This window comes from Gallus gallus, chromosome 1 (assembly GCF_016699485.2).
Source record: "Gallus gallus isolate bGalGal1 chromosome 1, bGalGal1.mat.broiler.GRCg7b, whole genome shotgun sequence".
NCBI lineage: Eukaryota > Metazoa > Chordata > Aves > Galliformes > Phasianidae > Gallus > Gallus gallus.
The window spans coordinates 185918040-185942426 of NC_052532.1; the positions used below are offsets into that span (position 1 = coordinate 185918040).

Consider the following 24387-nt stretch of genomic DNA (forward strand, 5'->3'; position numbering starts at 1 on the left):
TGTAACCACCCCCATAAGGCATTCGCCACCATCCATGAATCAGTATAAAGCACTGGCCACCCCTCCTGTTCAGCGACATCTAAGGCTAGTTGGACAGCCTTTACCTCTGCAAATTGGCTTGATTCTCCTTTTCCTTCAGTGGCCTCTGCAACTTGTCGCACGGGGCTCCACACAGCAGCTTTCCATCTGCGATACTTCCCCACAATACGACACGATCCATCTGTGAACAGGGCATATTTCTTTTCATTTTCTGATAGTTCACTGTATGGTGGGGCCTCTTTAGCATGTGATACCTCTTCTTCTGGTGATGCTCCAAACTTTTTACCTTCAGGCCAGTCCATGATCACCTCTAAGATTCCTGGATGACTGAGGTTCCCCATTCGAGCTCATTGTGTAATCAGCGCAATCCACTTGCTCCAAGTGGCATCAGTAGCATGATGGGTGGAGGGAATCTTTCCTTTAAACATCCAGTTCAGCACTGGCAGTCGAGGTGCCAGGAGGAGCTGCGTCTCAGTACTGACTACTTCGGAAGCAGCCCTAACCCCCTCATACGTGGCTATGATTTCCTTCTCAGTCGGAGTGTAGCACTCTTCAGATCCCCTGTATACTTGACTCCAGAATCCCAGGGGTCGGCCTCGGGTCTCCCCTGAGGTTCTTTGCCACAAACTCCAGGTGGGACCTTTCTCTCCAGCAGCAGTGTAGAGGATGTTCTTTACATCCTGTCCCATCCGTACTGGCCCCAAAGCCACGGCACGGGCTATCTCCTGTTTGATCTGCTCAAAAGCCTGCTGCTGTTCAGGCCCCACGTAAAATCATTCTTCTTCCGTGTCACCTGATACAGGGGGCTTACAATAAGGCCATAGTTTGGAACATGCGTTCTCCAAAAGCCCACTACACCCAGAAAAGATTGTGTCTCTTTCTTATTAATGTGCTGAGACATGGCAGTGATTTTGTCAATCACATCTGCTGGGATGTGACGGCGCCCATCTTGCCACTTTATACCTAGGAACTGAATCTCCTGGGCAGGTCCTTTCACTTTGCTTCGCTCAATAGCAAAACCAGCTTGCAGAAGAATTTGGATTATTTGCTCTCCTTTCTTAAAAACATCTTCTGCTGTATCGCCCCACACAACAATATCATCAATGTATTGCAGATGCTCAGGAACACTGCCCTGTTCCAATACAGTTTGGATTAACCCATGGCAAATGGTTGGGCTGTGTTTCCACCCCTGGGGCAAACGGTTCCAAGTATACTGAATGCCCCTCCAGGTGAAGGCGAATTGCAGCCTGCATTCTGTGGCCAGAGGAATGGAAAAGAAGGCATTAGCAATGTCAATGGTGGCATACCACTTGGCTGCTTTTGACTCCAACTCATATTGGAGTTCTAGCATGTCCGGCACAGCAGCACTCAGCGGGGGTGTGACATCATTCAGGCCGCGGTAGTCTACCGTCAGCCTCCATTCTCCACTGGCTTTACACACTGGCCATATGGGGCTGTTAAAAGGTGAATGGGTTCTGCTGATCACTCCTTGACTCTCTAGTTGACGAATCAACTTATGAATGGGGAGCAGGGAATCCCTGTTGGTTCGGTACTGCTGTCTATGCACTGCTTTTGTGGCAATTGGTACCTGCTGCTCTTTTACTTGCAGCAATCCCACAGCAGACGGATCTTCTGACAGGCCAGGCAAAACAGATAGCTGCTTAATGTTGTCTGTATCTACAACAGCTATTCCAAAGGCCCATCAATACCCCTTAGGATCCTTGAAATGCCCCCTTCTGAGGTAATTAATACCCAGTATGCGTGGAGCCCCTGGGCCAGTCACAATAGGGTGCTTTTGCCAGTCTTTACCAGTGAGGCTTATTTTGGCCTCCAACACAGTCAGTTCTTGAGAACCCCGAGTCACTCCAGAAATATGGACTGATTCTGTCCCTTCATGATTCGAGGGCATTAGAGTGCACTGTGCACCGGTATCCACCAATGCCTTATATTTCTGTGGTTCTGATGTGCCAGGCCATTGGATCTACACAGTCCAAAAAACTCTGTTATCCCTCTCCCTCCCCTGACTGAGGGCAGGGCCCCTCTATTCATTACCTGTGGTAACTGGAGCAACTACACTGGTGGTTGGTCTGTTCTGTAATTCTCTCACCCATGCTCGCAGTACAGGAGTATCTTGGTCATGCCACTTCCTTATGTCTTCTCCATGGTCACGGAGGTAACGCCACAAGGCAGCACGCGATGCAGTCCTACTGTTATTTCTCACTCGAGCAGGAAAGCATTTGCCTTCAATAGCTGAAATTTTTGATGATACAGGTGAGGAGGGGGATCCATCTTCTTTAATTAATTGGATTTTCATTAGTTTGATAAGTTCTTTCATTAGGCCCCTTTGCTTATCCTGATCTTCGTCAAATGTTTCTGATACTACTATGGGTTCATCACGATTAATCAATAGAGACACCTGCTCTTGTACTTCACCCAGTCTGTTTGCTAACTCTTAGATGGCTGAAATGGAAATGTGGGTTGGGGGTAGATGTTACTCATAGTTTTGGAGTGTAAGAATCAATTCGAAAACTAGGGGTCTTCTCTGTTGGTCCTCGTATCTATGGAATGTTGCTACTAGTGTGGGGGCGTATCTGTCTGGTGCCGCTCTTGTAAGTTTTTGCCATATATCAGGTGTTGTCCTCACTCTCTCTGGATCATGGTTTTGGCGTGGATCATTAGGAGCAAAATTAGAGTCATATAACATTTCCACCAGGGCTATTTCCCTCAAGTACTGGATACCTTTCTCAATTGTGTCCCACGTTTTCATTGCAGGCTGCAGAATATCTTTGTAGGGATACCTTTCCCTCACAGCTATTAATATTCGGTCCCAGAGGGTTGCAGCTCCATCCAAGCATCTACTAATTCCTCTGTCAATAGATTTGTCTCTGGCAATGTCTCCTAGTTGGCGGGCTTCGTTACCATCTAGAGACAAGCTACTGGCCCCACCATCCCAACAGCGAAGCAGCCAGGTGACAAGAGTTTCATTCAGGCGTCGTGTAAATTCCTTTCTTGAGCTTTGGATTTCAGTCATCTTGAGAGGTCGACGAACAGTAATAGAGATCTCCTCTTCATCGCTCTCCTCTTCATGCCTCTTGGTTTTTGCTTTTGCCTTTCTTGGTAATGAGGAAGTCTCCTCGCCTGGAGCTTCCTCTACCTCCTCCTCCATTTCTTCTTCTTCTTCTTTTTTTGGCTCTAGACGCGAGGACACCCGCTTCCATTTCTTGCCTTCTACAGGGGCTACTGACACTGTTACTGGTGTCTGCTGTGACTGATCAGGTCTGACTTGAAGATTTCCCCCTTTGGTTTGCACCTCCGCTCGGAAACTCTCTCTCTCCAGAGCAGTACTATACAGAGCACGGTAGGCACAAGCCAAGCCCCAGATGAGCCGTGCCTCCTTTGATCTATCTAAGCCGCACTGCCCCTGACTCAAATGCTGGCTCAGTTTCTCGGGATCCCACAGATGTTCAAGAGTGAAATCCCATGGCATGGCGGGTCCCCACGCTTCTAAGATTCTTCCTAAACCTTTCCATATTCCCTGCCAGTCATCATTCTCTGGTCTTGGAGGAGACTTCTTCCACTTAGCACGAATGAAGAGGAATACATTCAAGGATATTGATAACATGCACACAAGTATGAGCACTGACTTGGTATTCGAAAAATGTGCGACAAACTGAGAGGGAAGCCTGGAAACCGGTTTGAAAGTCTCAAAATTCAAATTATGCAACATTGCATAAAGCCACCAGGCAGGTGCCTCCATCAGTGCCCTTATTTGGTTGTATAGGAACACAATTGCACAGCATGAAATCATGATGTTAATTATAGACCAGTAACTGGCAAGGAACATGATAGCTTTTAATCCCTTATACAGTGCTCTGACAACAAAGAGCAAGCTTATAGCTGGTAACTGCTAAAGGGAGGGGGAAAAAGAGAAAAAAAAAAAGAAAACAAACGGAAACCACTGAGTACAGTGTCTGGAGTTTGGCAGACTGCCCAGGCTATAATCTAATCTATGAAGGTCACACCAACACCAGCAATGCCTTGTAGTCTCGCAGTCTGGCTTAAAGAAATCCTTTTTTCCTGCTAATGTTAAAAGCTTCAGACTGCTTGCATTCTCCACCAAAAGTTAATCATGGAGTTATCTAGACAGATCTGTGCCTGTGACAGGGGAGCAGTAGGCTCACGGCCCCCCCTGGCTTCCTGAGAAAAAAACGGAGCAGCGGCAACGATCTAAGGAGGAGAACTTATTTTACCAACTACGATGTTGGAATGCAAGATGACACGATATAATACAATCTAATTGAAAGTAAGGATAATAAATCAAATGAAATGAGAGAGAGCAAAAGAGCAATAGAGAGAGAGAGAGAGAGAGAGTTTCCGAAACCGAAAGCCCTACTTGATGAAGGCAGACAGCTTGGAAGCACACCCCCTCCTCTCCCTGGCAGCAAGCAAAAGTGGAAAAAAAAGGCTGTGCGCAACCAGATGACGTATCTTCCGTGACGTGTCTTCCTTCTCTGACCGTGAGGTCCTCTGGGATATGTAGTTCTTCTCTTTTGTCCGTGATGTTATGATGTGGAATACCAATAGCAAAGTTGCAAAACCGTGACAATTCCTAATTGCATGCCTGCTGGGCAAAACCTCCAGAATTGGCACTTTTTTTGGAACTGATGCTAGAGGGGAAAGACTTCTGTTGTAAAAACAGAGTACGCAGATTTTGGTGAGCACTGAATCAGCACAGCATTAACTCAGCTTAGGGAGACGGGTCATGGTGTCCTACAGTACTGCTCAGCACAATGCACTGGCAATGGATGGAAGGGACCTGTTTGCTGACCCTTCTTTTGATCAGTACAGATAGTACACACCATATAGTGACAGGTGATTAAATCAGGCTTCGTGCATGTATCTTGTTTTTACATCAAGTAGTGATTTTATTAGGTTGACCATGATAAGTCCCTAAATGAAGCTTGTACCTGGCAAGTGTGTGTTCTGCCATGTACTTTGCAAATGCCGGTTGTCCATCCCTTCTTTCAAATGCTTCTACAGTGGCACTGGTGTTACACATCTGTTTGAGATCTGTTCAGCAGATTTTATGAATGGGTGCTGCAGAAGGCAGATAGTCTTTTTGCTGTTGGCAGGATTTGTTTTGCTTAACTGTAATCATTTAGAGATGGTTATAGTTTAATCAACACGGAACTGGCAAAAGCCGCTAGTGTTGCCTGAGAGGCAATTTTCATTGCTGGCTGCTTGCGGTTGCTTAGTGCTGTTATTTAGCTGGATAGCAAGATTGCATATGTTGACTGCAGTGTCAGTTTACGCTGCTTTAAAAAGATCTTGAAATTGCAGTTCAGGCACGTAGTTTAATTCAGTTTTCTAGGTTTTCCTGACAGTGATAGGGGATATCTTCTTGTGTACCTGTTGTACCAATCAGTTGTCTTGGCTACAGGACTCCAAGGTATAATGAGTAGGTCTGTGATGATACAACACTGGGAGGATTTGTTCACTCCCTCGAGGGTAGAGAGGCACTGCTGAGAGATCCTATGAATTAGAGGGCTGGGCAGTCAACCATGATGAGTTTAACAGGAGCAAGTGCTGAATTCTGCATCAAGGGTGGGGCATCCCTGGGTCAGTGTACAGACGTGGGGATGAGATGGTGTAGAGCAGCCCCAGGGAAGGGGATCTGGGGGTTTGATGGCGACTTGGATATGAGTCAACAGTGTGCAGCCAAAAGGGCCAACTGCACCATCAGGCCCAGCACTGCTCTGCGCTGGTGCATCCTCACCTCCAGCACTAGCACTGGTTTGAGTAGCTGGGGGTGAGGGAAAGGATCTGCACCAGAGGGTGGTGGGCATGGAACAGCTGCCCAGGGCAGTGGGCACAGCCCTGGGCTGATGGAGCTCAGGGAGCATTTGGACAGTGCTTTCAGACATTGGGTTTGATTTTGGGAGGTCCTGTGTGGAGCTGGGAATTGGAGTTGATCCTTGTTTGGTCCCTTCCAACTCGGGATATTCTGTGATCCTGTGATCAGTGGTAGGACGGAATGACTGGATGGAGGTTACCTTTACTTTCCTCTCTGAAGAGCCAGAGAGTAGACCAAGTGCTTAACATTGAAAACAGCTAACAGCACTAAAGATCAGTCTCATCCTCTCCTAGCACTGGGTGACTTTTCTTTTTTTCCTGTATGTTGTATTAGCCTTTAAAACTGTATAAACCGTCATTGTTTTGATGATACAAAGTTGCTTTTGTTAAAGCTGTAGTGTTTGGCCATAAACCAGCCCACTTTTGAATAATGTGAATGTGCACCCCTTTAAAATGAGACAACATTTCTTCAGTAGATGTGTGATGTAAAGAACTATTTGTCCAAACCAGCTTTATACTCGGTAACATAAAGAAATCTCATGGAATGGCAAATTATATGAAAATTGTCTTTTATTTCTGAGCTATACATTTCTTTCTGAGACTAAGTTTGTTTTAACTCTGTTGTTTAGACATGGAAGTAATGAAGCCTTTAATTGACGAACAAAATTCAGATGTTTCGGATGAGGAGCGTGAAAATAATTTCCTGCCAGTTGAGAAGCATTACCAACTTGACAGTGAAGAAGGCATTACGTACGTATTATTCTTAACTATCAGCTTGTTAAAATTTGTTGCCTCCAATTTTCTTCTCATAAGTATCTTAGTAAACTCTTAAGTGGTTTACCTGCAGCCACGCTGTGGTTTTGCAGGTATACTTAGGGCTTTTCATAACTGTACAAAAATCAGTGAATTGTGTATGGGTTCTTTGTTGTCTGGAAGCTTACAGTACACTGACTAAAATATTCCAAGGTGACCATTGTTAAGTGATTGGGCCTCTCCAAATCCAAACACTGTTTACAGTGAATTTGGATTGAATTAATTTCATAATAAAAGCTTAAGATACATTGGAAATAGATTATTTGTTGAAGTTATATTTGAAGAACTTGTAAGCTCTGTTTTTGTTATTTCTTTTTTATTGAGTAAAGTTTTCATAGTCACAAAACACAATTCTGACAGATAATTGTTTTGAATGTTATTAATATAAAATAGCTTTGATGAAACTTTGAATCTTTCTGAGGCGAAATGACAATACAGTTACACAGAAAATAGCCTTTAGCAAGCTGGAAGAGGGACCTGGAGGTCAGATTTATATGTCCCATTTGAAAGAACTCATTTCTAAAGATTAATAAGAACATCCTTTGAATGTGCTGGACCACTTTAAAGTAGTTAGAGCAAAGAGATGATTCACAGATCATCTTTATCAATGACCTAGACAGTGGGATCAAGTTAACCCTCAACAAGTATGTTGATGATACCAAGCTGGCAAAACAGAAGGAAGGGATGCCACCAGAAGGATCTGGACAGGCTCAAACGGTGTGCACGTGTGAACCCAGTGAGGTTCAACAACACCAAGTGCAAGGTGTTACATTTGATTTGGGGCAATCCCAGATATGTCTGCAGACTAGGAGAATTCATTGAGAGCAGATGTGGAGAAGAACCTGGTGGTTGAAAAGCTGGAAGGCCAAATGTATCCTGAGCAGCATCAACAGTGTGGTGGCCAGCAGGGTGAGGGTGGTGATTGTCCCCCTCTACTCTGTGCTCAGGAAGCCCCACGTGGAATACTGCATCCAGCACAAGAAAGGCATAGAGTTGTTGGAGTGGGCCCAGAGGAGGGTCACGAAGATGTTCAGAGGGCTGGAGCACCTCTCCTGTGAAGAAAGGCTGAGGGAGCTGAGCTTGTTCATTCTGGAGAAGACAAGGCTCTGGATTGATCTCATCATAGTCTTCCTGTACTTGAAGGGAGCTTATAACAGAAGGAAGAGGTGACTTTTTACATGGTCTGATATTGATAGGACAAGAAAGAACAGTTTTACCCTAAAAGAGGATATATTTAGATTAGATGTTAGGTAGAAATTTTCACCGAGAGAGCGTTGAGGCCCTGGCACTGACTTCCTGGAGAAGCTGTAAATGCCCCATCCCTGGAGGTGTTCAGGGCCAGGTTGGATGTGGGACCCTGGACAGCCTGATCTAGTGGGTGGCAACCATGTTCATGGCCGATATTGGGACCAGATGATCTTTAAGGTCCTTTCCAACTGAAGCCTTTCTTATATGCTAATAAATGATGGAGGGTGCGCTTCCCCCATCCACCGTGAGTGTACCTTTAATGTGATTACGTGATGTGTGGTTTGCTCTGTTTGTATCCTTAGGTTTATACAAACGCTTACCCACCTTCTCAAAGGAAACATTGGAACTGGACTTCTTGGTCTGCCACTTGCAATAAAAAATGCTGGCATTGTGGTAAGATTTAATTATTTTTCATAGATAGAGAAATTACCTATCAGGATCTATAAATACATGGCAGAGACTGAAAAACTATATAGTTGCCGTTTGTACCTACCTACTTTGAGTTGTTTTCTGTTTTTCCTTTTCAGTGTGGTGAAGACGTGAAGGTTGACACAAATTCAAACAAACTTTTTTTTTTAAATCTAGGTCATTCTGTTAGAATACGTTGCATTTTTGCTTAGCCAAAACATTTTTTTTTTCTCTGTAGAAAACAAAAAATTGTCTGAAAACAGAAAAATTTCGATTCATTCAGATTCCTGTGAAAGGGATTTGGTTTTGGGTTTATCTCATCTTTGTCCAGGCTTCTCTGTAGCCAGATTGTGTGTCAGAGGATGTACTGTTACCTTCTTAAATCAGTCTTCTGTTTCTGAGCACAATTAGTCTATACCAAATAACAAACAGTATCATTTTCGAAGGTAGTGTAAATTTCCTCATGTGAAATTTTTAACTGAATAATACAGTTCTTTATTACAGGAGCCTTAATGTAAGGATGAAAGTTACGTGTGAATAGCAAGTACCTTCTGTGAAAACTTGTGGTCAAACTTATGTTCTAAAAGAAATTATTTAATTCAGAAATTATCTGTGATTCATAATTGTAAAAGTTATCGGGGAGGGATTGTGACATGCTTTTTTTTCCCCCTTTGTTTTTATTTTTTTATTACACTACACATCATCATTTGTTCTAATGTAATGGGAAGAAGCCTTTAAAATGGCAATGCTGATCATAGAATCGCTAAGGTTGGAAAAGACCCACAGGATCATCCAGTCCAACCATTCACCCTTCACCAATGGTTCCCGCTAAACCATGTCCCTCAACACAACATCCAAACGCTCTTTGAACACCACCAGGCTCGGTGACTCCACCACCTCTTTGGGCAGCCCATTCCAGTGCCTGACCACCCTTTCAGAGAAGTAGTAATTGTAGTAGTAATTGATGACAATGCAATGGTCCAAAGCGTGGTATAGAAATGTGCAAAGTGTTCAGCCTTCTCTTGTGATAATTCTTTTGATGAATATCTTAATGAAACTGTTAATGGGGGGAGGTTGTTCGTGCCCCCTTGCTATTCACTGCATGATCATCTCTAAGAAATCATCTATCAAATGATCAGTTAAAAGGGAGGAGTGCCATAGAAAGTCAGCTGCGAATCCGCCAGGTGGGTTGGGGAGGGGGGGTTGCATTACATTTGAATCCTTAAAATCTGTTTATGTGCTGAAATGTGAAATTCTTGCATGTAAAGATTTTCCCCCAGTGTATTTTCATGAGAAGTTCTGTTTATATTCCTTCTGTTATGTATATCCTTTTTCCTCCTTTTTGTCTCCATGCCAGGTCGGACCAGTCAGCCTTGTGCTCATAGGAATTATATCCATTCATTGTATGCACATCTTGGTACGTTGCAGCCACTGTCTATGTCAGAGGTAAATGTGGAACTACTAACTCTGTTGCTGAGTTGGAATATTATGTTTTCTTCTCTAATTCTGATTTTTGGTCTGTGGAATGACATGGTGTTGTAACAATTTGTTCAGCTCAAAACCTTGTATTTAAAAGAAGGAATACATGTGCTTATGGTGCAACTACAAATGATAGCTGTACTGCAAACAACACTGCATTAATACGTTGATAAAAAACTTCTTCTCTGTTCCTACACAAAATTAAGTGGGTTTAATATATATTTAATATATATTGTCCAATATTCTGTTCCCTCTCCTAATATGGAAGTAATCAGGTCTTTGTCGTTATAGTTTTAGTGGCTTACCTTCAGTCCTTTAGCCCCCTTATGTCTTCATAGTTTTCTTAGCTTCTGAATCTTCACAGCTTCGAAAAATGTTCAATTCATAAATTGTCAGTTTATAAATACAGAATAAATGGAGAATTGTTAATTTATTTCATGCTTATATGTGAGCTCTGTTTCTTTGGATTGTGACAATTGGTTTCTTAGCACCACAATTTTGAAGAATCGTGTTAAAATGATAAGAGTGAAGAGATAAATGCTAGACAGTCTTCCAGATGAGATGTAGGGCGCTTTGGGATAAGTGGTTTCAAATTGGGCTGACAGTATTTCCATTAGTAGTCATTGTCATTAACCATATTTGTCTTGGTCAGGTGTTAAAGGGCAGCAGTGGAAGTTCTCATGCTGACGTTTCTGAACTGAAAACGCACAAAGTTGTTAGCGTCCATGTAGCTGGAAGAGCTATCATTCAGGAAAGAAAGCCCAAACTGATTTAGTACTATTGAATTAATGGGAAACAGCTTTGGTTTACATGCTTAGAGAGTGCTAGGTATTCCTTTCTGTGAGAAAGAAGCCCAAGCTGTACTTCTGAAATTCAGTAACTGCAGAGTGGGGTCACAGATGATTCCTTATAACCCTGTGAGGCCACCAGCATTTTCAGGGTGGAGATCTAGGCTCTTATTGTTTCTAGTAACTCCATTCTTTCTTCATTCCTTGATCTCAGGTTGAAAAAGTCCTCACTGGGTTATAGTGATACAGTTTGTTATGCCATGGAAGTGGGGCCTCTGACTGCCCTTCAGAAAAGGTCCTCCTGGGGAAGGTGAGTTGACAGTGGAATTAAATTTAATAAATCAATGATTACAATTAGTGGCTACACGTGGAATGGTTAGGAGATTTGCTTTTTACTGAGATGTAGCTAATTTTAAGAATGCACTCTCTGTACTTGAAATAACAAATACTGTCACATAAAATTATTTCCTGGAGTCAACTTGTAAGCTGGGGATGACTGGGGAGTGAGTCTGTCTGTAAGGCATTTCGTTTGTAAGGAGCTGTGAAGGAAAGAATTCTGATCTATAGTATAGGAAGGCATGTGCTATACACTGAAGTGCATTCTGTATTGCCTAATGTAGGAATGAAAGTTTCTGCCAGCTTTTAACACAAATGTGTTTCATTGCATCAGACTTCGCTTTCTGAGGTAGTTGATACTGCAAACATAAATGACTTTTTGTATTTAGTCTAGAAGGGATCAAGGCATTCTTTAATTTCTGTCAAGAAAAGAACATGGAGAAATAGTTACTACATTTTTATAGGAGCAGCCCGCAGGTATTGATAGCTTGTTGTCTCCCTTAAATGCTTCATCCCTCTTGGGAAAAAAAAGAGCATCATGTTATCTTTGCTGTCTGTTGCTGTATAGCTTATGGTATGACTACACAGTGAAACAGAAAATCTGAGTTGTTGTTCCATGTTAATTTTAAGGGTTTTTTTTTTCCTCTCTTGAGGGGAATATTTTTGTCTTGTGATTTTCAAGGATTTAACACCTTGTGTCATATGTTTTGGCTGTCACTTGATTTCAAATAAGGCCGAGGGAAGTTGTGTTTCAGGGTCTTTTGTGATGACTTCATAGGAATGGGCTGGAGCTGAGATTGGAGGGAGATTGGTCTGTAGTGAAATAGATTGAAAATACTGTAACGCACCAAAGAGTTACATGCCACCAATGACAATTCTGTTTCCAAAGACACCATTCTTCAGCAAATCTGTTCATTGGGGCATTTCTCTACTGTGGAACTATTAAGAGAGTTTCATTATGTTGTGTCTTCAGGCCACCGTCCTGTGAATCATTTTCAAAAACATATGAACCATAGTTTAGAATTTTTTTCCCCAAGAGTAACAGTGTCTGAATGTGTGTTTGGATACATTTGTATAGATCCAATTAGCTGTGAAATGTTTGTCATCTTGAATTGCTGGAGCTTATATAACTAAGACCATATGAGACATTTCATCTCTGGTATCAGTGGAAAACAGCTGTGTTATAGTGCTAAATTACTGCAGCAGAAGTGATTTGCAAACTGAGTGTATATGTCCATTGTTTATATTTGTGCAACACCGTTAAATGCTTGAATTTCCTTTCATGACACTTGAAAGCATGTGATGTGCCTTTAAAAAAATGCTCAGAAAATCACCGCCACCACCAAAAAAAGCCACAAAACCACTTTATTTTTGTCAGAAGAGGAACCTACATTCCATTGTTGGTGAGAGTAATTTACAGGAGATATAATTGTGTGTTAGATAGAAATAGGTTAGCATATGTGAACTATAACGTATGTTTGTTTATTTTTCCTTTCTCAGGTATATTGTGGACTTTTTCCTAGTGATAACACAGCTGGGATTTTGTAGTGTTTATGTTGTATTCTTGGCAGAAAACGTTAAACAAGTGAGTAAAGCTACTGTATGGAAACAGCTTTGGCATTAAATATGTTTTCCACTACTTTTATTTCCTTCTACAGTCCAACAGAACTTGTAGAATGTGGAGTTGAGAGATGCACAGAATACTCTCTGTCGTGGTTTCCCCCAAATTGCTCTTGGAAAAAAGGGGCAGCGTGCGAAACGATCTCAATTGGCATATCGTGCAGGTGGCTGTAGCTTCATTGCCCTCTGATTCGTTTGTCAAATTTCAAAATGAATCTTAAAAAATGGTAAAAATAAGACTGCATCTGGTTTAGCATCTAGTTTTCTTGGAACTTTCCTGTTTTACCAGGCCCCGCTGCTGCCTTTTTTTTAACCCCTGATCTCCCAAGTGTATTTTACCTTTTTGTGTCACAGGAATCTTTCTTTGAATCTGTTTTTGTTTAACCTCTTCTGTTTTCCAGAACTGTCTTGCAGTTATTTAGCTGCTTATTGTCCCACAGAATCTGTTGAATCTAAACCAGTCCTGATCTTGCTCTTAAAAAATACCTGGTCTTGGAATTTCTATAGCCTCCCTGTTAATTGATTCCAGTGCTTTGTTAGACAACTTATTTGTGTCTAGGCTAGAACTGATTATTTGCAATTTAAGACTGTTATTTCCTGCTCTGCCTCCAAGTATTTTATTGTATTTTAAGTATGGATGCCTTTTACTTTTTTTAATACTGATATCACATCTCCCCTCACCTCCTTTTTAAACTAAAATTTCTGGTTTCTTCCATCTTTATTTGGAATGAAGTGATATTTTTTTACTTTCTGTGAACATTCTGCAGTTGGTTACGTTCTTTTTGCCAAGTTTTGTCGCAGCAGTTGTTTATGCTAGTCTAGTTGAAGTCTTGCTTGTGACCAGTAGACTTGGTTTTTCTGCAGGTCTTGCAGTTCATATCCCAGACTTGACATTTGAGTATAATGATTGTCTCGCAGGAGCATGTCGTTATTTGTTCGTGATTGATTTGTGATTCACTGTGACTTCTTGATCCTTTACTGCTGAGTTACATTCTGGCATTTCTTCTAGTTCATTTTATACTGATAGTTTCTGCTTACCTATGAAATCTTTGAATTTTCCTTCTGTATTCTTTCACTTTCCATCTGGAAAGATGTTTCAACTGTGCTTACTACATCTATGTTATTAAAGAAAATATTAAATATTACTGCTTAAGAAGCATTTCATGTTTTCATGTAGTATTAAATAGATGCAAACAAACACATATCAAGGTGTTGTGTATTTTAAAAATGAATATTAATTATTAGAAAACTGCTATGATTAGTTTATGCAAGCTTTGGATGTCTCAGGATGTCTAAAAGTCAAATATTTTGTAATGCTAGATTTATGAAAAAGTCAATTAAAACTTGTAAGTTTTAATAATTCACAGCCAGAACTGTCTTTATACCTCCCAAGCAACCCTCAAACCTTGCAATAAAACCAGACTACCCTTTTTCTGCCACACAGTCATTTGTCACTGATAAAACCAAACAAAAGCATGCGTGGAGCACGCACACTGGAACTCACTTCAAGTGTTACTGCTCTAACTCACACAGCATGAGGAATAAGCAAGACCATCTAGAAGCTTTTGCTCAGTTCCAGAGCTATGGCATCATTGACATAAGTGAGACTTGGGAGAAGTCCTGTGACTGTTGTATCATGATGAACAGTTGTAGGCCCTTCAGCAGGGGCAGTCAGGAAGGGCAGTGAGGGCTGCACTGTGTGTGAGGGAGGAGCTAGGCTATTTCTTATTCAAAGATATCTTGAGATGGGCTGCCCTTGCTCTTGTGGGTAACTTTTAACTTCCCACATGTTAACTGACAACACATACATTGGTCATACATCTAACAGTACATACTGGTCATGCATCCGATACAAACAAACAGGCCTAGGAAATTCCTGAGGTACACTGAAGACAACTTCATGGTGCAGGTACTCTTAAGGGTTCTAATAAGGTACAGGTACTTACATTTGTTGTTTGTAAAAAGGGAGGGTTTTATGGGGGAAGTGATGACTGGTGATTGTCTTGGCCATGCTGACCATGAAGTAGTTGAGTTTTAAATTCTTGGTATTAGGAGGAAAGCTGCCACCAAAACTTTGACCCTAAATGTAGGGAGAACAGACTTGGGGCTGCTCAAAGAACTAATTAGCAAGGTCCCTGGGCACCTGCTTTTGGAGGTAATGGGGTCCATCAGTGCTGGTAGCTTTTTAGGAGCCATCTCTGAGTGCAAGAGCAGGCAATTCCAAAACGTCAGAAGTCAAACAGAACAGAAGACTGGCGTGGCTGAGCAAAGATCTTCTAGAGCTTAGTTGGAAAAGTTTATGGATGTTAGAAGTGAGGCTGGGCTACATGGGAGCTCTACAGAGATGCTATTTGCCATTGTAAGGAGAGAGTCTGTGCAGCCAAAGCTCTGTTAGATTTTAACTTAGCCAATGCTTGAAGGGACAGCAGAAAGGTTTATTTTTTTTTTAAAGTATGTTAACAGCAGATTGTTCCATTACTTGATGAGGATGGTCACCTTACAAAATAGGGGCATAGACAAAGCGGAGACGCTTGCTGACTTCTTTGCCTCTGCCTTCAACAGTAATGATGAGTGCTGGGACTCTCAGAGCCCTGAGTTAGAGAACTTTTACTGGAGTAGTGATGGACTTCCAGCCAATTTATTTTGACCTTAAGCAAAAGGAAAGACTGATCACCTGTCTTACAAGTTTTGGAAACAAAACTTACATAAAATCTTTTGCTGCTTTCGTGAAGAGCTGAAAGCTGGGAACAGAACTTACAAGAGAAACAAACTCTATTAAAGCAATAGCTGCAGAACCCCGTGATGTGTACCCTGTGAATGAATTAAAGTCATCAGCAGTTCAGAAATGCGATTTGCAAGTGTGTATGATTTACTTTGCCCTGTGCCCTTTCCTCTGGCAGGGAGGGTGGTGTTTCCTTCTGGGCAAATTTTCTGTTTGCAGAAATCTGTCCCTTAGAGGGCACCAAAGAACAAATTAATGCAACTTTATATCTGTTTATTTTGGTTAGTGGAAAGATGATGCAGGTGAACAGGAGGAACGAGGGAGTGGAAAACAAAGATAAAAGAAAATCATTGTAATAGTGTTAATAATACTAATCCTTGACCAATACCTTTGCTGTTATGAATACCATGTATTCTGATTATCATCAGTGCACAAAATGGGGTTAGCAGGGATCTGTCAACACCTGCTCCAACCCTACCCCAGCAGGGAAACGCAGGGCAGGGATACTCAGGTCCACGTCCAGGCAGCTTTGGAAAATCTCCAAGGAAGAGACCCCACAACCTCTCTGAGCAAGCTGTGTCAGTGCTCTATCACCTGTGCAGCACAGTACTGCTTCCTGGGACAATACTTCTTCCTTTACAAGAGGGAACCTCTTGTATTCCAATCTGTGTCCAGCTGTTGGCAAGTTGGTGTGTGCAAACTTGACAGCCACATGGAACAAGGGAGAACTTCCACTGGCATCTCTTATTTGATATTCCTAGTTAAACTAGTACCATACCAAACTTTTTCCCTTGCAGTCTTTTTCCCTTGCTTAATCTACCACTTCAGAGAGCTAAGAGGTGACAAAGCATTTTGGAATAGTTCTGGTGAGTGAATGGGGTGTTCATCAGATTTACTTAGACAGTACTGTATGTGAGTCTTAATATTTATTTAATCTTTTCAATTCTGAAATGTTTATACACCCTTCTCACTACTGGAGATGTAGTGTAGCTTCTGGCTCTAAATCTTTTCTGATTCCCCTGTGGGATTAGAACAATGTTGACTGCATTACCTCAGATTTTTCTGGATGATTTGTGCTTCAAGTCTGTTTCTAATTGTATCAAATTTCAAAGAAAGTGTTTCTGAAGGAGTTTCTTCCCCGGGCATCAAAGAAACTCAGGTTTGTGATTTGCAGATATGTCTGTCAGGTTGCAAGTAAGGTCTTAAATGTGAAGACATCTAGAATCTGAGAAGAATGGCAAAACTCAAACAAAGAGTGGGGGTATGATTGCAACAAGACTGGAGAAGGAACACAGTGAGGTAGACAAAAGAATCTACCCAGAAGATCACAGTCTCCTTTCACACCATAGTTACTTTGCTTTTCCTGCTTGAGTAACAGAAGATCTTAAGAGTCTTGGCTCTTATCCAATTGTCTCATGGATATTTGCTGAGTTTGCTGGAAAAGTGTCGTTTGCTCATTGTTTGGCAATAAAGCTAAAATATGCAAACATATTCTTTTTGTGTGAGAACATTTTATTAGGTCTTTGGCAGTTTGAAGATGACCTGTCAATAGGATGAACTGTGAAGTGTTACTTTGGCCTTTTCATTCCAGACTACAGTATAGTCCTGTTTGCATTGTGTGTGTGGTCACGCACTGTTTCAGTGCTAGATATGGCCACGTGTATTGTACTGCATGTTGCTCTGTACTGAATAAGGAAGGAATTACAGGAAACTGATTAGCTCGAGGACTGCTGTTTTGATCCCACTGGATTTTGCATAATCTGTAGACTGTGTGACAGAAAGGCTAGGATTTGGGGTGTAAGCAGGAAGAGTGGTCTTTGGTTGAAGTGACAAAGGAAGTTGAATTCTGCTGACATCGTTCTTTCATGAAGCATGTTTGTTAATTAAACTGAATTTTCTGCACTTGCTACCTGTGCATGCCTAGTATCAGGAGTCTGTTGGCCAAGTTTGCACAAGTGTGTAATCTTCACGGATACAGCTGAAGGCAGTGGATTCTGTGCTTGGGCTATATAAATGAAAAATGTAATGGAAAGTGGGGTATGTAAATAAAATTAAGTGAAGCACTCCTGTAAAGGAATCTGTTTCATACATCACACCATCATGAATTTCTGATTGAGTTACTGTGACACGTAAAATAAAATAGATGTTATTAGGTATCAGAAACTATGCTGTTTGCTGAGAACTGCTACGACTAGATACAAACTTGTATGTAATAGTAATACTAGCAATAGGACTACATGGAATGGCCTCAAGTTGCTCCAGGGGAGATTCAGGTTGAACGTTAGGGAAAGTTTCTTCTCCAGTAGAGTGGTTAGGTGCTGGGGTGGGCTACCCAGGGAGGTGGTGGAGTCACCGTCCATGGAGATGTTCAAGAAGCATTTAAATGTTGTACTGGGGGACATGGTTTAGTGGGAAATATTGGAGGTAGGTGTATGGTTGGACTGGATGGTCTTTGAGGTCTCTTCCAACCTTGGTGATTCTATGATTCTCTGCTCATGTGGATTTCTTCTTTAGTCACAAGTGGGATTATGATGAGGTCCTTTATGGCCCGGTTTCATCATTTATCTTAAGGATGAAATGCCTTGAGGATGAAACACTTACCCTGTCTTTCTCTTTGCATTGTAAGTATGGAGAAACCAAAATGCTTGACATTCAGCACTGTAAAAAAGCAGGAACATGATCACTAATGTGACCACTCAGTGCTAAAGCTATTGAAAACTTTTTTTTTTCCTTACAGGTCCATGAAGGATTTTTGGAAGACAAAACTGCTTCTATAAATGTCACTGTTACTAGCAATTCTTCTGAGAAAAGGAGTACTGATTTACGAATATACATGCTTTGTTTCCTGCCATTTATGATCCTCCTGGTCTTTATTCGTGACCTGAAGAGCCTGTCCTTCCTTTCACTGCTAGCCAATCTGTCCATGGCTGTCAGCTTGGTGATCATTTACCAGTATATTGTTAGAGTGAGTATAGAAAAGTTTTTTATTATGCATGTGATTCTTACATGTTGCTTGGGATAGGTAGTCTCTGACCAATAATTTCTGACAATTTCTGAAAGTCAGAATTGTAATTTGAGGTAAGGGGGCACCTTAACGCTTGAGATACGCTTTAAATATACTTCTAACGTATTTTTGAAATAATGGACAATATTGCTGCACTTAACATATTGAAAATACAGATTATAAAGGTTCTTAAGTCCTTGAGTGGAAAAGAGTAGATTGCACACAAATCTTCAGAGGTTTCAATCTGTGGCCAGTCCATTTCAATTCACTGCAACAGAAGAACAGATTTTGTTTCTAGTATTTCTCCATTGCAATTACTTATGTAAGAACAGGTACTGCATTCTTCTGTCTCCTAAGAAGATGTTTTTTGACTTTTCTGGATTGCTGCTGTTTTTAACATTTGGGGGCACTTGAAAATAGAACAAATTGAACTCATGGCTGAGAACACATACAGAAACCTCTACATTTTTTCATTCTTATGATTTTTAATGTATAAACGGTAAACACCACTGCATGCACAGCACCTAGATATATGTTGTGTGATATGCTGCTACTGGTAGAGAAAACTTTCACATGAGTCATAATAGGGCAGGAAGCAGAGAATTAGGAGGAAGGCAGAAAAGATAGCTAGAGGTATCTTTTCAGAAAAGATAACTAGAATAGAATCATAGAATCATAGAATGGCCTGGGTTGAAAAGGACCATAATGATCATGTAGTTTCAACTCCCTTACTATGAGCAGGGTCACCAACCACTAGACCAGGCTGCCCAGAGCCTCATCCAGCCTGGCCTTGAATGCCTCCAGGGATCGGGCATCCACAACCTGGGATAGGAGGCAGAAATTCCACAGAAGAGATTGGGGGAGTGTATTCTTTTGTCAACATCTGCTGATTTTTCTTTCCTAGAGCCTAATGCAGCAATCAGAATTGTAGGAACAACTGATGTTGTTTATGTAGCACTGTTTTGCTTTGTTTTCTTTAGGATATAGCAGATCCTCGAAAACTGCCTCCCATGGTCGGCTGGAAGAAATATCCCCTATTTTTTGGAACAGCAGTATTTGCTTTTGAAGGAATTGGTGTGGTAAGTTGTTATTACTGACTCTTCAAAATATCTAGATCTGTCAGATGTTGGAATATAAACGGTTTGAAGACTTCTGGTATTTATTTTTTTCCTGTCAAATCACTAGTCTTCCAGGTATATGAACTGCGTTGTAATTTGTCTAAGCCAAAAGTTGAGGACAGAACATTCCTGAAGAGGGGTATTTTAGTGGTTGCTGATTGCTAATTGAACACTTAGCACCTTCCCATTTACAAGAATGTATGTAATACATAAATAGATTAAGACAGCAATGTAATAATAATATTTAAAATTAATATTCATTTAATATTCAGCTAATAATATGATGAGACTATAATTATAATCCAATAGCTCAGTTTGAAGTGTTGAGTGTACAAAAAAACCCCAACCTATTTCAGCATCTGCCTTTTTCTTTTGAGATCACGGAGGACAGAAGTGATTTACTGTAAAAGCATTATTTGTCTGGCCTCAAAGTTGTCTATAGGGATGGCTTCATAGCAATGGTGATGATAAGAAGAAGTCTGGAAATTTCCAAATATCGTTTTGACTCATGGACTCATGACAGTGAATCTCACTGTTTCCTGAAATATGTTAGTTATTTATCACTCCTAAGATACGTTTTTGAAGAGTGAGGTTTTTTTAAGCTCTTGCATTCATATCCTGCTGCATCTAAGGGCTTTCTGATTGCATCTTGCACTAGCAAGGTCTACAAGTTAGTTAGCATTTTTGTTCCATGTACTATTTTTTTTTTTAAAGAGGCACCTAGCAATGGTAGGTCATAATGTTTGTAAACTGTTCAGAAATTACTGTCCACTGTATTTGTTACTGCTATAGCTATGTACTTCACCAAGTGCTAGCATGTGCTTGAAACTAAAGCTAAAGAAGCAACAAAAACAAGGACACACAAACCAACCAACCAAAATAAAAGGCCAAACCAAAATGCAATACCCCCAAGACAACATGCATTTTATTTGAAATGATTATTGTTTCTCATTGACATAATGTGTTGGAGATTGCAAGTATCTTTTAATTTCTGGAATAGTCAGCTCTGAACTAAAGCAGAAGAGCTGAATAGTGAAAGTCCTAAATCTGAATATGTTATGGAAGTGTTTTCACAGAGAGGATGTATGGGTCTAGTTATGATGAATCTCCATTTCTCAGACTGTTTTTCACTGTTTCTTAGACTGAACTGACTGATATAGAGGTTTAGCTACAATGTGATTGCTTGAATCTCAACATCTTTTTTCATGTCATCTGGATGTTCTGCCATAGCAAATGGACCTAGGCTGTTTGATGCCCATGGCAACTCTTGACCAAAAAAAAACCAAATCCATCTTCAGTTAATCTAACAGATTGGGCTGTGTTAAATTTAATACTCTTAAGTTGTATGAGGGGTAGCCTCATTGCTGTCTAAAAGTGCCTGAAAGGAGGTTGCAGTGAGGCAGACATTGATCTCTTTTCTCAGGTGATAAGAGACGGAGGGCCAGTCAGTGTCCATAAGTTGCACCAGGGGAGGTTTAAATTGGATATGAGGAAGGATTTATTCATGGAAGGGATGGTTGGGCTTTGGAACAGGCTGCATGGGGAGGTGGTGGAATTGCCATCCCTTGAGATATTGATGGAATGGAAGCTTAGGGACATGGTTTAGCAGCGGACCTGTAGTCTTAGGTGGGTGGCTGGACTTCAATCTTGATGGCCTTTTCCAACCTGAATGATTGTATAATTCTACAGATTGTGTTCTGTTTTTTTAAAAAATATTTTTTCACAGAATGCCAGTATGAGTAGTTTCTCAAAGTCATCTTAGAAAGCTGAGCCTTTAAAAATATTTTATGTATTAATATGATGATTTGAGCTGTCCACGTCTGTTTGCAGGATCAACCTAAACTCTTGTTTGATGGCTGATTTGAACCATTTTGTCATTTTACTAAATTTCAGGGAAGTTCACTTGTAATACAACTCCTCCAGCAGAAATAAAGTTAGTCCTGTTAGAGGATAACAGTAATGCCTACTCAGCTGTGATGCTGAAAGAATGCTGCACTTTGATGTGCTTGCTATTCATTTTTTGTTCAGTATGAGGTTTCTATAGAAGTGGGATCACTGCTGGTTGGTATAACATACCTGCTGCAGCTTGCACTTGTCTTGGCAGCTGGGTGTTGATGATCTATCTGCTAACAGGAAGAGCTGTCAGCAGAGTAGACAATGATTTCTTAATGCTGAGCTAGGAACGGGAATTGAGTGCTTAGTATAGCAGATCTGGTGGCTATTGTTAATTATTATGGGAATCCATCTGGGATTTTGGAACGTCTAAATTCTAAGTCTTAATTCTAAGATGAGGATGACGTCGTGAAAATTGTACCGAATAGTGATATAAGTACCATTTGTGAAGCAGTGGTAGCTGTAAGTGGATACGATAGATTGTTTTGGATGTATGGTTTTGTTTTAATCCTTGAAGTTTCAATCCAGGAGGCCATAATGTGTTGTTCAACAGATGGAGAAATTCACAGAATTATAGAATCGCTAAGGTTGGTAAAGACCCACAGGATCATCCAGTCCAACCATTCACCCATCACCAATGGTTCTCACTAAACCATGTCCCTCAACACAACGTCCAAACCTTCCTTGAACACCTCCAGGCTCGGTGACTCCACCACCTCTCTGGGCAGCCCATTCCAGTGCCTGACCACCCCTTCAGAGAAGTAGTATTTCCTAACGTCCAGCCTGAACCTTCCCTGGTGCAGTGTGAAGCCATTCCCTCTAGTCCTATCACTAGTCACACGAGAGAAGAGGCTGACCCCCAGCTCACTACAACCTCCCTTCAGGTAGTTATAGAGAGCAATAAGGTTTCCCCTGAGCCTCCTCTTCTCCAGACTGAACAATCCCAGCTCCTTCAGCCTCTCCTCATAAGGCCTGTGCTCCAGACCCCTCACCAGCTTTGTTGCCCTCCTCTGGACATGCTCCAGGGCCTCGATGTCTTTCTTACAGTGAGGGGCCCAAAACTGGACACAGTACTTGAGGTGCGGCCTCACCAGTGCTGAGTACAGGGGGATAATTACTTCCCTGTTCCTGCTGGCCACACTATTTCTGATACAAGCCAGGATGACATTTGGCCTTCTTGGCCACCTGGGCACACTGCTGGCTCATGTTCAGTCTAGCATCAACGTAATTCAACCCTTTGTGGACCTCTTTATGGACAGAGTGCTGCTGGGGATGGCAGAATGTACTGCTGCTGCTTTCCCTCTGTGCTTTAGCTCCCCTCTGGTTGTGGGTTCCCTGCTCTGGATGAAGCTACCTGTGAAGTCATGAGGTTGATATTCAGGCCACAGAAGAGAAGAAAGTATCAACACTACTTTTTGAATGCTGTAGCTGCAAGTGATAGATGGAACAAATGTTCACAGAACGTGTTATGTTATTTTATAAGAATAGTGTTTGAGAGCATCTTTCATATTCCATGGATGAGCAGATCTGTTTATATAAAAAATGTGAATTAATTCAGTCACGGAAAAAAGGTAGTTTCAGACTGTGCTTCTGAGTAGACCTAAAATGCAGTTAAAACTGTTTTTTAGAAGGGCATAAAACTGAGGCCTTTGGGCTTGGATATGTCTGTAGCATTACTGTGTGCAGGTGAGAACTGCATGATGTTGAACCTATGCAACCGTAGTTATAATTAATGAATACTTAGCAGTCAAATTCCAATATTCATTCTTGTTTGAGGTGTAAAAACCAAATTCAAATATGGAAGTGCTATTTTAATATAAACTTCAGGGGAGAGAAGGAGGATAAAGTAATTCATGAAGTTTAAACAATAAATATATATATATTATGTATTATGTATAAATATGCTCAGTTAGTACTGGTTTTTTGGAGTTCTGCACTGCACTGTCTGCATAGCAGAGAGAAAGTGTTACTAAACAGTACTTCCAAGTTTAGAAAATGACTGATATTTTAGCCTATTTCTTGAAGACATCTATTAAAACTGCTTTTAAACTGGATATCACAGCTTTGCAGCAGGGAGGTAGGGTGGTATTTGTATACCCAATGACAGGCTCTGCAGTCCCCTTCGGCAGCAGCTAACCAATTCCAGGAGCTTTAAAAGGAGACAACTAAGTGGATTATAATTTTTAAAGTGTCAGTATTTGGATTTTGAAAGTGATGCAGATGAGCTTGTTAGGCCTATGGCATTGAGATAAAAGCCTCTCATTCTTAAATTCTTCTGCCAGGGTAGTAATATTGTTTTAAATAGTTAATGAATCCCAGTGGCTCTCTGTTCTGTTGTCAGACTGGGTTTGGCAGACATTTAACAGGTAACATGACACAGTCTGGGTAAACTTGGGTCATCTCTAGGTTGGGGTGCATCAGTTTCATTGCTGTTCTTTTGAGACAGCTGAGATGAAGGCAGTATCATCAGAGGTTGCTTTTAAATTTGGTCACCAAAATGTAGGCATCAACAGTATTTGTTGACTGTGTATATGACCTTCTTGTAAATATACATGGTAATTGTGAACTTTAAATGTCTTGTCAGTGAGAGGCATGCCATAACTGCTGAACAAAGCCTCTTGATTTGACTCTCTTGTGAGCATGTTTAAAAAGAAGTGAGGAAGGAGGCAAAAGATTGTAGCCAAATGTCTATTTTTTTTAGAAATAAACAAACCAAGTCTCATTCAGATTCATCTAAGTGTTGGTAAAAAGCTGGGCTTCTTGTTATTGGCTGTTGTGGAGATTTCACAGTGATGAGCTGCTCAGCCCTGCCATACAACTGTCTCACTTCTCAAGGGAGCAGAAGGACAAAATGTGATGGACAAAAAACTCATGGCTGGAGATAAGGACAGGGAGATTACCCTCCAAGTGCAGGTGGTGTTCTCCTCTGTCCCTTCAGTGGCAGGGAGGGATACTGAGAGGACCAGGAAAACACATCTGATTGTGTTGGGGATGAGGCCAGTGTCTAAGCAGAAGGGCATCTACACAATTGCACACAGCATGGGCAAAAACAGAAGGAGCTGGAAG

General features: G+C 41.2%; 1 protein-coding gene across 6 annotated transcripts in view; it reads left to right on the forward strand.

Annotated features, from left to right (window-relative positions):
- SLC36A4 (solute carrier family 36 member 4) overlaps positions 1–24387 on the forward strand; it is a 105363-nt gene that overhangs the window by 9018 nt on the left and 71958 nt on the right. For 3 of the 6 annotated variants that reach the window (XM_417200.7, XM_040671939.2, XM_025146899.3), the window contains exons 2-8: positions 6522–6642; positions 8256–8346; positions 9719–9807; positions 10843–10938; positions 12465–12549; positions 18044–18271; positions 19291–19389. In XM_417200.7, coding sequence (XP_417200.5) covers positions 6522–6642; positions 8256–8346; positions 9719–9807; positions 10843–10938; positions 12465–12549; positions 18044–18271; positions 19291–19389 — 809 coding nt within the window. Of the gene's footprint in view, positions 1–6370; positions 6414–6521; positions 6643–8255; positions 8347–9718; positions 9808–10842; positions 10939–12464; positions 12550–18043; positions 18272–19290; positions 19390–24387 lie in introns of those variants that run through there. The other 3 variants (XM_040671938.2, XM_015280409.3, XM_015280400.3) reach the window with 3 other exon arrangements.